Source organism: Erithacus rubecula (assembly GCF_903797595.1).
Source record: "Erithacus rubecula genome assembly, chromosome: 2".
NCBI classification, from domain to species: domain Eukaryota; kingdom Metazoa; phylum Chordata; class Aves; order Passeriformes; family Muscicapidae; genus Erithacus; species Erithacus rubecula.
In genome coordinates, this window is record NC_136685.1 from 67,116,946 (window position 1) to 67,129,074 (window position 12,129).

The 12,129-nt window shown below is 38.1% G+C and overlaps 1 protein-coding gene across 6 annotated transcripts in view; it reads left to right on the forward strand.

The window, feature by feature from the left end:
• ARID4B (AT-rich interaction domain 4B) overlaps positions 1-12,129 on the forward strand; it is an 86,389-nt gene that overhangs the window by 25,910 nt on the left and 48,350 nt on the right. For all 6 annotated transcript variants that reach the window (XM_079298473.1, XM_079298474.1, XM_079298472.1 and 3 more), the window contains exons 3-5: positions 4,266-4,376; positions 8,979-9,044; positions 9,636-9,726. In XM_079298473.1, the coding sequence (XP_079154599.1) occupies positions 4,266-4,376; positions 8,979-9,044; positions 9,636-9,726 (268 nt within the window). The remainder of the gene's footprint in view (positions 1-4,265; positions 4,377-8,978; positions 9,045-9,635; positions 9,727-12,129) is intronic.

Consider the following 12,129-nt stretch of genomic DNA (forward strand, 5'->3'; position numbering starts at 1 on the left):
CTCCGTGCCCGACTCCAGCAGCGGCAGGCTCTCCCGGGAAGCCCTGCGTGCAGATTTACCCGGCAATCGCCTTAAGGGGACAAATTTAGTGTACAGCAATCCGCGCTTAATCTGCCGGAGCCGTGGGCGCCTTCGGGGAGAGGGCGAGGGCGGGCTGCGATCGGAGCTGGCTCGGGCAGCCAGAAACTTCTGGCAGCTTCCCGGCTGCGGCCCCTCCCCTTAAAGCGGCAGCTCCCCGGAGAGGCGCCGGTGCTCGCCTGCCCTCCCAAAGAGCGAGTCAGCCGGGCGCCGTGTGCCTCCGGCGGCCTTGCCGGAGCTGGAGCAGCGGCCCGGCTGTCCCAGCTCCTCGGGGCGCTGCTCGGAGCGCCCTGGTGGCGCTCAGCCCCCCTGCGGCGGCTGCTGGGGAAGGGCTCTTGGCAGAGCAGCCCCTCCGTAGCCCCCGCCGGCTGCAGCCCTCCCCGGTGTCCGTGTGCGGACGGATGTCCGTCTGTCTGCCCGTGTCAGCCCGCAGAGCCGGCTCCCCTGCCGCAGCCTGGCCTCGGTCATTCCGACAGACCGAATACTGGTTCCTCTTGGAACCCCGGTCTCCACGAAAGTCTTCAATACCAGTCTTCTGAAAATAGTAAAACAACCAAACCAACAAGCTGAGCAGTATCATCAGCTTCACTTTCTCCTTCCAGTGTGAACTCTCAGATTTTCTAAAGAGTGCATATAGACACATAGAAACACTGACAGGATATCCTGGGGTGTGTATTAAAACTGCTCTGAATGAAACAAGTTCCTGATCTCATTATACATGAATGATGGCGTGTGCTGGGCATACTTTTCAGTTTTGCTGTTGACAGAAGCTTACTGATTGTTTGTGATATGCTCCTGTAATGATGATTCTTATCTTTAAATTGTAAAGTGCAGGTGATTATGTTCACATATAAAATGTAAATGCCAATTTTAAAATAGAGGCTGAGCAGCATATGGGACTGATACAGTGTTGTTTAAGAGGCCTTCAAGAATTTTTGGAAGCCCAGAACTTTTTGTATTGTCGGGTAGTCCCCCTTGCCTTTAAATACCACTGCAGTGAATCTTGTTAAGATATTTTCAGTATGCTTGCAGTACCTTTTCCAAGGTTACTGAACTATTAAATTCTAGCTGCGTTTTAGCAAACTGTTGTTTCTTGGTTTTTTTTTTGGGTTTTTTGGGTTTTTTAATTTTCTGGAAACCTGCTCTGAAAAGCCTAAAAAAAGAACAGAAACAAACCCTGATAAAAATTCAGCCTAAGCATAAGGACGTCTAATAAATGACGTAAGCACAAAGCAGGGAAGGGATAACAGAAAGGTAAAAATAGCTGTATACTAATTTTTAATCTCTCTAATGTTGGTGGAATTGAATAAAACCTGCTTGAGAACAGGTGACTCAGAGTTGGTGAGAATGACAAAGTCATGGTAACAATTATCTGAAATGAGTCCCAGACTCTGGTCATTACTTTCATTTCTCTAGTTTGCATTCACTATGATGCATCACATTTTGCTAATTATTTTAACTTGCCACTTTCAGCAGTTGCTCTGACACAAAGAGGGAAATACCTTGGAAGTTTTGGCTAAGGGATTTGGGTAGGGGGAAAGCCCATGTAGTTTATCTTTCAATGGAATAATGAAATTGCAGGAAAAAATCCAGTATGTATCCATTGAAGATTTCAGATACTTTTTTAAAGTATATAATGATTTATAGTAGTAGTTAAAGTAAATATTCCATCATTTTTTTTTCTCAAGCTGCTCCAATACTGTGTTTCTAGTAAACATATCTAATTGGTAATCAGATAATCCATATGTTTGCTATACTTTGAAGTTCTTTACAGTAGTAAATATTAACTAATTGCAGTGAAAGGAATAAGGGTAATTTCAAAGGATTTAGGCTGGAGATTGAAATTAACTTTTGTGTAGTAACAGAAGTTCTTAATTTGTTGTCTTTTGAATGAATATTCTTTCTGGAAGAGGTTATTAAGAATAAGTTGGAGGAGTGATAAAATAATCACTATTATAATATTGGTAATTATGGTCTCTGTGAGAATTTAAAGTCCTGCTTTAAGTTTGGTTGTCAACTTGCCTGTTCCTCTGCTGTAAATTTTCAAAGATCAGAGCTTCAGATTATCTTGGTGCTTAGCTTTTTTTTTTTTGTTTGTTTTAGTTAGTGTCAATAGCAGTTAAGAAAAAGTGTTCTATATTTTTTTTGTAAGTTCACTTTGGTACTGTGGATTGGCCTATGTGATAATTCTTCTTAGGGAAGTATAGACTGACACTGACACAACCAGCTCTTTAAGTTTTGTTTATAAGAGAATCGTAGCTGTGTGCATCTGTGTGGACCCATCTCGGATCTGTCATTCTTATTAATCTCAGTACTTCACAATTCCTTTTAGCTTTGGAAGACAAACTGGCATGAAATGCTATCAACCCTGTAGTGTGAATGAGTTTCTTTACTAAAACGTGCAGTGGAGCAGGAGGGGTGCTCCCCTTTTAGAGCTTTACTGTCTTTGCAAGAGAATACTGCTGCTTTCCTCTGCTCAGATTCATATTGTGTGAAACAGCCACTTCTTGGTTCACTTTTGTGAGAGTACTGACCAAAACCAAATTTATCACCGAGTCCTGTTGCTGCGTCCATCCAAGTACAGCAAGAAAAAAGCATTACAGCCTGCCTCAAAGGCAAGTACTGTTTTGCAAACAAGGAGGGAATGAATTTCAGAATCCCAACATGCTTAACAGATTCCTTGTTAATCTCAGTGGAGTTTTATTGCTATTAAGATGGATTAGGAAAGGATAGGTGTTCATGGATATACTGCCACCAGCGTAGTATATCCTACTACTCTGCATGCAGTCACATACCACACATGCAGGAGAGAGAGCGAGGGGTTCAGTAGTGCATTCATGCTTCTGATCATCTTAGTGCAGATTGATAACCAATTTTATAGTGCTTAGAAATACACTCTATTGCCTGCCAGTGAGAGAGAGAGGCTGGAACAGAGTCACTGTAAAAAACATCATTAATAAGGAGTTTACCCTGTAGCATCTAATGTTTCTCAATTTCAAGATTTGTAAAACTTATATTTCTGAAAAATGGTGCATTGAAGTGTTCAAGTACACACTTCCATGCCTTCTGATGTATTAGGACTGGAAGCAGCTAGTAGGAATTACCTGATACTGAGTACAAGCACCTCAGTCTCTGATGTCTGTGAAGATTTATCTCTGTATTTTTCCCACAGTGAACCTGGATGTGCCAGAGATGCCCCTTGTAAACTGTGTTTGGATCTGTAGGGGCACAAACACAGTGTAACTTCGATAAGGGCTTAAATCTCTCTGCTTTGCTTTTGTCTGGGTCTCCACTGAGGCTTCCAGCTCTTGAAAACAAATCTCGCCTCCCCTTGTGTGTTACCCTCTGCCTTCCCTCTTCTCACCCAGAGCCTATGAAGTGATATTTCATTGGTGGTTCACTTATCTGGAATCTACTCACCCAGATTATATTAGGAGAGGTTGTGTGGGAGAATATGGACTTCCTTTAAAGGAACTGTGCCTTCATGATCACACTCAGTATACTGATTTTTGAACTATGTTCTCTTATTTCCCGCCTCTTCTGCTTCTTATTTCCCTGTTTGGGTGTCACCTGTTCCTGTGTTTCATGTCACAAAACCTTGTCTTTTGTCTGGACCCTTCAATTTCACTGTGTGTTTAGTCTCTGTCAGTCTCCTACTGTACCTTGCCCGTGGGCTGCTCTCCTGATGAGTGTCACCTTTATCATACTTTATTCGAAAGTGAAAAAGCAAAATCTCTACAGAGTTGTTCTATTTACTAATGAAAAATGAACCTTAATTATTTGAGGGAAATGAAGACCAGTATCTTTATGCAACTTACCAGGTCTTGAGGCAATTTAAGGAGAAGATAGAACACTTGGTTAACCTTCACCATTGCAGCAGAATTGATCACGTGTTGTGTCTTCAGATGGTGCAGAGGCTGGAAGCCTATGTGGTGCTTGTTGTAGATAACTGTGGTATCATTTTGTTGTATTTGTGATCTTATATCATGAGATTATATCTGTATATTACAAAACTGTAATTCTGTTCATTGTATTAGCTTAGTGTTGTGTTTTGTGTTTCTGTTGCTGTCAATTTAAGTTTCGTTGGGCTGTTTTTTAATACTCTTTCCACAGGAATTGGTGGACTGTGGTATCTGTATTGTCAGTGGTCAGTAATTAAAAAGCAGTTGTTTTCCTTTCTGTTCCAGGCAATTGATGAGCCTCCCTATCTCACAGTGGGCACTGATGTGAGTGCAAAGTATAGAGGAGCCTTCTGTGAAGCCAAGATCAAGACAGCAAAAAGGCTTGTCAAAGTCAAGGTATGTGGTTTTCCTGCAAACACTTTTTGAGGAGGGATAAAAAAGTCATTAATGTTCAAAACGGTGCAGTGTGAAAGTTCTTTTTAGTCCTGTCCTTGGAAGCTGGCATTTGAAATAACAGCAAGCTTATTATTGTTGGGATGTGAGGGATTCCCCCACTCCCACAAAAATAAGTATGTTCTGTTTATGTCACTGCTTTGTCATCTGTGTGTTCTTGACCTTCACTGCCATAGACTGACCTTAAAGTAATTGATTAAAATGTGGTAAATGTAGGCTTGTGTATGGGAGAATGCTACTAGAAGATAGCTAAGATTTCTAAAAGTAGGCTTTAATAGGGTGTCTTTTACTTGGGGAGCACAGGTCACTGTCATTTAGCTGTGGCAACTAGGCAGTGCTTCAGGAATAAGTTGAAACCCTTCTGCCTTCCAAAAAACACTTGGCATATTGCAATATTGCAATATTGCATAGCAAGCAGGGGGTCTCACCTAAGCTTTATGACAGCTAGTTCACGACTGAATCAATATAAACCACATGCAGGATAAATAAAAATTCTGCAAAGGAATTGCAAGATACACGTTTTAATATTCTTTGAAAGTCTAAATTGTCATTTCTAGAAATAAAGAGAGCAATACACTGCAAAATGGCTGTCTATTTTTGTTGGGATAATGTTGCCCTAAAAACTTCTGATTAGGGAGGAAGTACTGTTTTTCTGCTTTGCATCTTAACCTCATACAGAAACATTACTGAGCAAGGATCAAAACCACCTAGAAATTACAGATTAGATTTTTGCTCTGCAAGATTTACAGTGGCAGAATATTTTTCTTATATCTACTGTAAATTTAAGTGAAAATTGTGTGAAATGTGAGTGGTGATAACCTGGTTTTGAAGATTATTGCATGCTATAAACTAGTGTGCATTATTTGACTTTGCCCTCACGCTGTGTCTGAGAGAGAGAACAGGTACTTTCCATAAACCCTGGTGGGAAGGTCTGTTGTCACTAATTTGATAGTAATATTAAATACAACAAGAAGGTTTTAGTCTTAAATCTGCCAGAAGAGCAAATCAGTGGTCTTTTCATTTCGTTAGTCAAAACTCTTAATAGCATCAGCTTTACAGTACCATTTGGTTAAAGTGAGTAAGTACTGCTATTTAAGCATGAGTATTACAGTACAGGAATTTTGTTGTGCCTAGATCAGTGAAATCTTAACTAAGTTCTTTGGGGGACTTTCAGCCCACCTCCTTAGATGGCCATTTGCTATATATTATTCAGTGCTAAGTATTTTCCTATGAGTTTTACCACTTGGTTTGGTCACTGCAAGGTTTACAGAAAAATCTTGACATGAAATGGAATTTTTCTGTAAATTGTTTGTGTGATTTTGTACAAAGCCTTCTGGATTTGGTTTGGGGGGGTTTTTTGTGTGTGTGTATGTGTGTGTTCACTGTTACTGTTATCGCTTGGGGCAGTTTGGCCCCAGAACTGTTGTTGCTTTCTAGAGTAATGTGGTTGAGATTTTTTCATAAGTGCTGTAACATTATCTGTTTACATTGTTATTTCTCCACCAAGAATGTGTAGTTCTTAAACTTAGCAGTGGCCCTCTGATTTTTCTCTGAAATTCTGTTCAGCTCGTTCTGGCACATGCATACTTTCCCCAGTATTAGCTCTAACAAAGATTCTCATTATCAGGTGTGCTTTGGAATTTTGGTAGTTTATCTCCTGCATTATTTTTTTCATTTGCTGAATGGGTTTCTTTTGGCCCCAGTATATATTTTATGTCTTAGCCTTCTAGAACTGCTAGAGGAGAAGGAAAGTCAGTTAACTTCATAATGTCAATTTTAGTATAAAGCAGTCATTTAAGTTTTATAACTAGATGTTCTGCTGAGATAGTAGGCAACAAAATTATTTCGATATGGAGTATTGTAATCTTCAGACAAGTAAAATATGTTTGTGTCTCCTTTTATGTGGTTTCTCCTTCTGTTGAATTCTGCTTCCCAGAGTATTTTGGAGATACCTTCGTGGTAACTTTCCCGTCACAGCATAATTTAATAACTTCATTCAATTTAATGCAGGTGCTATGTACTTATAATTTCAGTATCAATAGGTACTGTATTTCACAGTTTAGCAGTCTTTGGCAAATTCTGTATATGGTATGGAATTCTACAGTGATGTGTGAGAGCATTGCACACTTACTTATGGGAAGCAGTAGAACTTCAGATTTACCTGGGCTTTTCAAAAGTATTGAAGACAGTACAAATTTGACTCAAGGGCAAGGCTTTGGGTGTGACAACTGAATTAGTCTACTTTATCAGAACTGTTATAGCTTTTTTTAGAGAGTTGTTTGAGCCAGTTTATTTTGGCAGCATCTCCTAAAACAATTAGCAGCATCATCCACCACCACTTGTGTTTGGGCACCCTGCACAGAAGTTTCAGAAGAAACTGTTTTCTGTGTAGGTCTTTGTTAAACAGAAATAAGTAAATCTTCTGTAATAGGACTTACTAAGACTGTCTTCTCAGAATAGTGATGAAAATAAAAATTTCAGCTGAGTTTAAGCAAGTTGATAATGTGCTGAATGTCTTCATCTTTTGCCTGAGACAGAAAAGTTCCACACTGCTAAATGCAGTGTGAGAATTAAACCCCCCGGCTAGTAAATAAATGACATCACTTTTCTCTGCTTCAAGAAAGGCCAGCAGTGTCACACTGAGCTTGGAGTTTGAATATTTGTGTTAATAACCGGTTTTTTTGAGCACATATGAATATCTCATGAAGCAAAAACTGTTGGTATCAAAACTCCCCCTCCAAAGAGTCAAAACTCCAGTACCATTCTGGAATACACAATAGCATCTTGCTTTATTTACCTTTCATAACAGTACATTGTGGCTGACTCACGGTTCTGGATAGAGTTCCTTTATGCTGCAAAATACATTTGAGATAATTACAGAAAGTAAATAAAAACATGTCTATAAATCAGAATGGATCTACTGGATATTTCATCTGAGCCACTAGTAACCCTTGGTTTCAGATTATTTTGCATCTTAAATAAATTTTGGCTTTCTAGATAGATTCCTGCAAAGAGAGAATTAAATACCTGTATCTGTCAGGGTGAAGTTCACAAGACTAGTCCTTGCTGAGTTAATTCCTAGCCTAAATCCTTTGGTGTTTGATTACAAGATACAATTTTGTCTGTGTAGTAGACAAAGTATTTGCCATCAGCAAGTGAGATGTGCAGGTCTGAAAAGAACATACTCTCAGAAATCTATGTGTTGCTGTAGTTCTGACAGAAGATAAATGACTATTTCACTGAAGCAGCACCTGGAAGGCAGCATAGCATTTTAGTGCATTTGTTTTCTGATCAGACAGTCAAGATAGATTGTCCTTAGTCCTGGTTGTAGGTGCTCTTCTTTGCAAAACTCCTTAAAATCTCCTCGCTGAGAAAGCTGTGTAGGAGAGTTGGTGTTAGAGAACACTATGGTTCTGAAGGAAAATGTACTGTTTCTGTGTGCTACAGTGAAGCTCTCAACAGCAGTGGGAGGTGCTTGTGGGTACACTTGTGAAACAAGCTCAGACTTTTGATGTAGGAGTGCTGTAGTTGAGAGCTAGTGTTACACAGCTGGATCTCATGTTACATTCTTACTTATTTCAAATACACAGTAAAACATCATATACTTCAACATCAGTATACCAAGAGAGGAGGTTCTGGTGAACATCAGAACATCATTTGTTTGTTAATAAATGTACATACGTATATAAAATGTAATTCCAGAATTTTCTCAGTTTCCTGTAATTTTAAAACTGGAGTAGAAATAAAGCTTATGACTTTCAGTGTAACCAAGTTAATTGATAATGAAATGAAAGGTGAATGTGTATAGGTAACTTAAGCATACATTTCAATTTCCAGACCAGGTTTTTTTTCTGAGGACAGAGTGTGTAGGATTAGAGACAACAGCCTTTGTATCTTTATGGAAATGATAGGGGAAAATACTTTAATATGTTTATAGGATGTACTTAGTCCAGTTTTAAAAGTCTGAAAAGTTGGCTGTTTTACATTTCCTTCCAATTAAATCTGCGTGTAGGCTAGACTGACATTAACTGAAAGCCTGTTTGAGTTGCTCATTTTCTTTGGTCAACAGCAGTGTCCTGTACTTTTGTGAGTCTTTCAACCATGAAGTGAAGAATGCACTTTTATCAGCAAAAGATAAAGGTGCTAAAACTGTTTGATTTCAAAGCACTGAAATGTTTCTTTAAAGCTGTACTCAGAAGTCTTGAAACTTTCTCCTTTCTTGCTATGGTACTAGGAAGTTCAGATCATTTAAGAGAACTGCAGAGATAATTTTGAACCATTAGATAATTTTGTTATACTCATGTCTGTCATTTCCTTTAGAGATAATGATTCTATTGTGAAAGATAAAAAATATTTTAGAAGTTTTGATAACTAAGAAATTAGCCCCTCGTATTTCTAAAATGTATTAATAAAACAGCTTTCAGCAAGTGGAATAATTGTGGTGATTAACTGTAAAATGAGAATAAGAGAAGGGCTATTGATGTTTGCATGTGCTTATGCTGCTGAATTGTATCAAGTGATTGTCAGTTGAATTATATTTTTTAGGTAACCTTTAGGCATGATTCTTCAACAGTGGAAGTGCAAGATGACCACATAAAGGGTCCCTTAAAGGTAATAAATTTGGTCTATATTGTCCTAATGCTTTGAAAAACATTTTTTTTCAGTATTTGACATAAATGTGCATATACTGTATGGGGTGAGTGTAGAAGGTTCAACTTATTACATAGGCTAGATAGGATCACAAAGCATAAAAGGTAATGCTACAAAGTTAGAGATGGTATACTCTTCATGTTAGCTTTTTTCTTTTTAAAGGGGATGCAGCACAGGCTGGTGCAGGCATCTTTGTTCTTTTTGCCTTAAAGGTAAGAAGTATGGCTAGCACTGATTTTTAGTCACCATTCCTTTGGAGAACTCGGCAGGAGGATTTGATGGGAAAGCTCTTATACAAGAGAATGACATCACTCAAATTGGTTCTTGTTCCCCACCTGCTGGCAGGAAATAATCAGCACAGTTAGTTGGCTTATTTTAAAGGAATGAAGAAAGAAGTTTGAGGGATATAAGTATATTCAAATGAACTGAAAAAACATTTTATATTTGACATGGAACAAGTTAGAAATTATCTCTGTTTGCTGACATGAAAGTGTAATGATTTCATCTCCTGTTTTAGAAACTCTCCAGTGTTAAGTGAGTTCTCTATTTTAGGTAGGAACTGTTGTGGAAGTGAAGAATCCAGATGGAACATACCAGGAAGCAGTTATCAACAAATTAACAGATGCAAGTTGGTATACTGTAGGTAAGAGAAAGATTTATGTATTTATATAAAACTTACAACTTTAAAATAAGGCTGTGACCCGGGTATGTCCTAAGCATGGTGAAAGAGATTTTTTTGGAGATGCTTAGGTATTCAGAGTTCTTATGAAAAACCTTCAAAGATAAACTTCTTATTTTAGGTTTTTATAAAAAACTGTACCCTTTACAATCTGAAATTGGGATATCAGATAAAGATGTAGTGAATTGCTTTATAACTAGTGACTGCTCCTTAGATATTTAATATACCATTGTTAAATATTATGGAGCATATTATGCTCTCACATATCCTTAAAAAAAAAAAGCAAAGAAGTACTTTTAAAACACAAGCTGCAACTCCTTGTTTTTCCCACTTCCAGACTTAGCCCTTACAACTGCTGCTGTTAAAATACACATAGTTTCTTATAATCTGATATTTCATATGTTTGATAATATACCACATGCTCTCTAGCCAAAAGAGTGTGGAGGTTTTTTTTAATTTACATACAGGAAATGTATTGATTCTTAAGAAACCTCATAGCCCTTTGCTGGGTAGATACAGGAAGATGAAGACTAGATCTTGGAAGAACTTTAGAGAGACTTAGTTCTTTTGAGGTGTGGATTGTTGATAATGAAGGGATGTTGAAGAACTAGGGAAAGACACTATTTTCCCTAATCATAGTCCTTTCAGAAGGGAATAGAGCTCTAAATTTAGGTCAGACCTTACAGATAGGTGTTGAAGAGAATGTGTCTGTTTCCCTGTTGGAGAAGTGGAATCTATTAGTCAAGGTGAGACTGGTAAGATGGGGTGAAGTATAACTTACAGAGACAAGAATTAACATACATAGTGTTTTGGTAATTAATACAGAAGTGGATCAGATATGAGAGCTTTTAAGAAGCAAATGTTGTAGCTGGTGTTAGAACTGTATTGTATGTCTATGTTTATGTTTCTGAGAAAGTGTGAGGTTAGCAGTTCAGCAAGAAGAGTAAGATAGGAATTAATGCAGATTAAATTTTGGAGATAGATGTCACAAAGTTGCAGTCAAATGAGATGTCTATCAAGAATCCTCAACTTGGGAAATAGGAAGAAGTATGGGTTTCAGTCTCAACTCTTGTGATTGTAGATAAAAGCAGACAAAAGCATGTTGACCTTGCAGAATTGGTAAAAGTGGCACAGTTGCTGGTAGTGTAGTGCACTTTGATGGAGAATTTGCTCTAGCTGTGGAAGGTTAGAATAATCTTTGTCAGGAGGGTGAGTGGAACGAGACAAAAATTACCTTTACTGACAGTGATGACTTTGAAGACCTGAGTGAAAGTCCTACTGTAAGATCTAGTTGCCATTTACCAGATTTCAGAATTGGCACACATCTTAACTAGCAGTTACCTAATGTTGTCCTAGCACTTGCTGAGAAGCATCTAATTATTTGCTGTTAATGATTTTGTGAATAAAATTGCTCTGATTTGGTCAAAAACTTTGTGAAGGCATAGATCCATCTGAAGTAGTACCTTTTCAAAAGTTACTTAAGACCAGATGAGCCATTGCAGTAGTTTCTGGAGGGGAATAACCCTTTGAGGGCTGCTTGAGACCTCTTTTTACACTGAAGAATGGGCAAAGTTGCTTTCAGCATCCCTGTGTGTTGTCTTGTATTCTTCAGGTCTTGTCTGAATAGAAATTGTACATCAATTTGCTTTTGTGGATTTTTTGGTGCTACTGCTTTCCTACTAAAGGAAAACAAAAATTCAATTAAATATTTTAAAAATCTAACTAGTATAGTCTTCTAAAATTTATCTGACATTGTATATTTTTTTTTATGAATAAAACTTGTAAATGTAGTAGGCAGACATATATAAATACACACACACATGCACATACATACTTACATAAGTGTCCTTAGATTTTCCTGCCCTGTAAAAAATCCTCAAAGAGCTCAAGGTATTTAAGTCCTGGTAACCAGATACTGTTTTGTCATTCATATAAATGTTTTTTAAAGTCCGTGATTACTATGAGGGGGAAAGAAAATGACAGGATTATTTGCTTTACTAAAAATGCACAACTATGCATGTTCAAAAGTAGTCTTATCCCCTTCTGCACTTTTTTTGCCATTACAATACTTTTTCACAGAATTCAAAGTGGATTTGATTGCAAGTTGTCTCTTTTCTTCCCTGCCTTCCCTGTCTTTTCTGTTGCAGTTTCAGAATATGTGATTTTAAATACATTACACTCCCAGTGCTTACTCAGTAGATTGTTTTCAGGATGTTCCAATAGATCAGAATGTCATAGTCATTAAGCCATATGTGCCATGCTGGCCACATAAAGTCTTTCAGGGAGGTCAAGCTTTTCTTCCGAAAGTATTCATGTTATGGAACAAGATTAAGATGCCCTCTGGCAGGGAAGAGGCTCAACTAGATT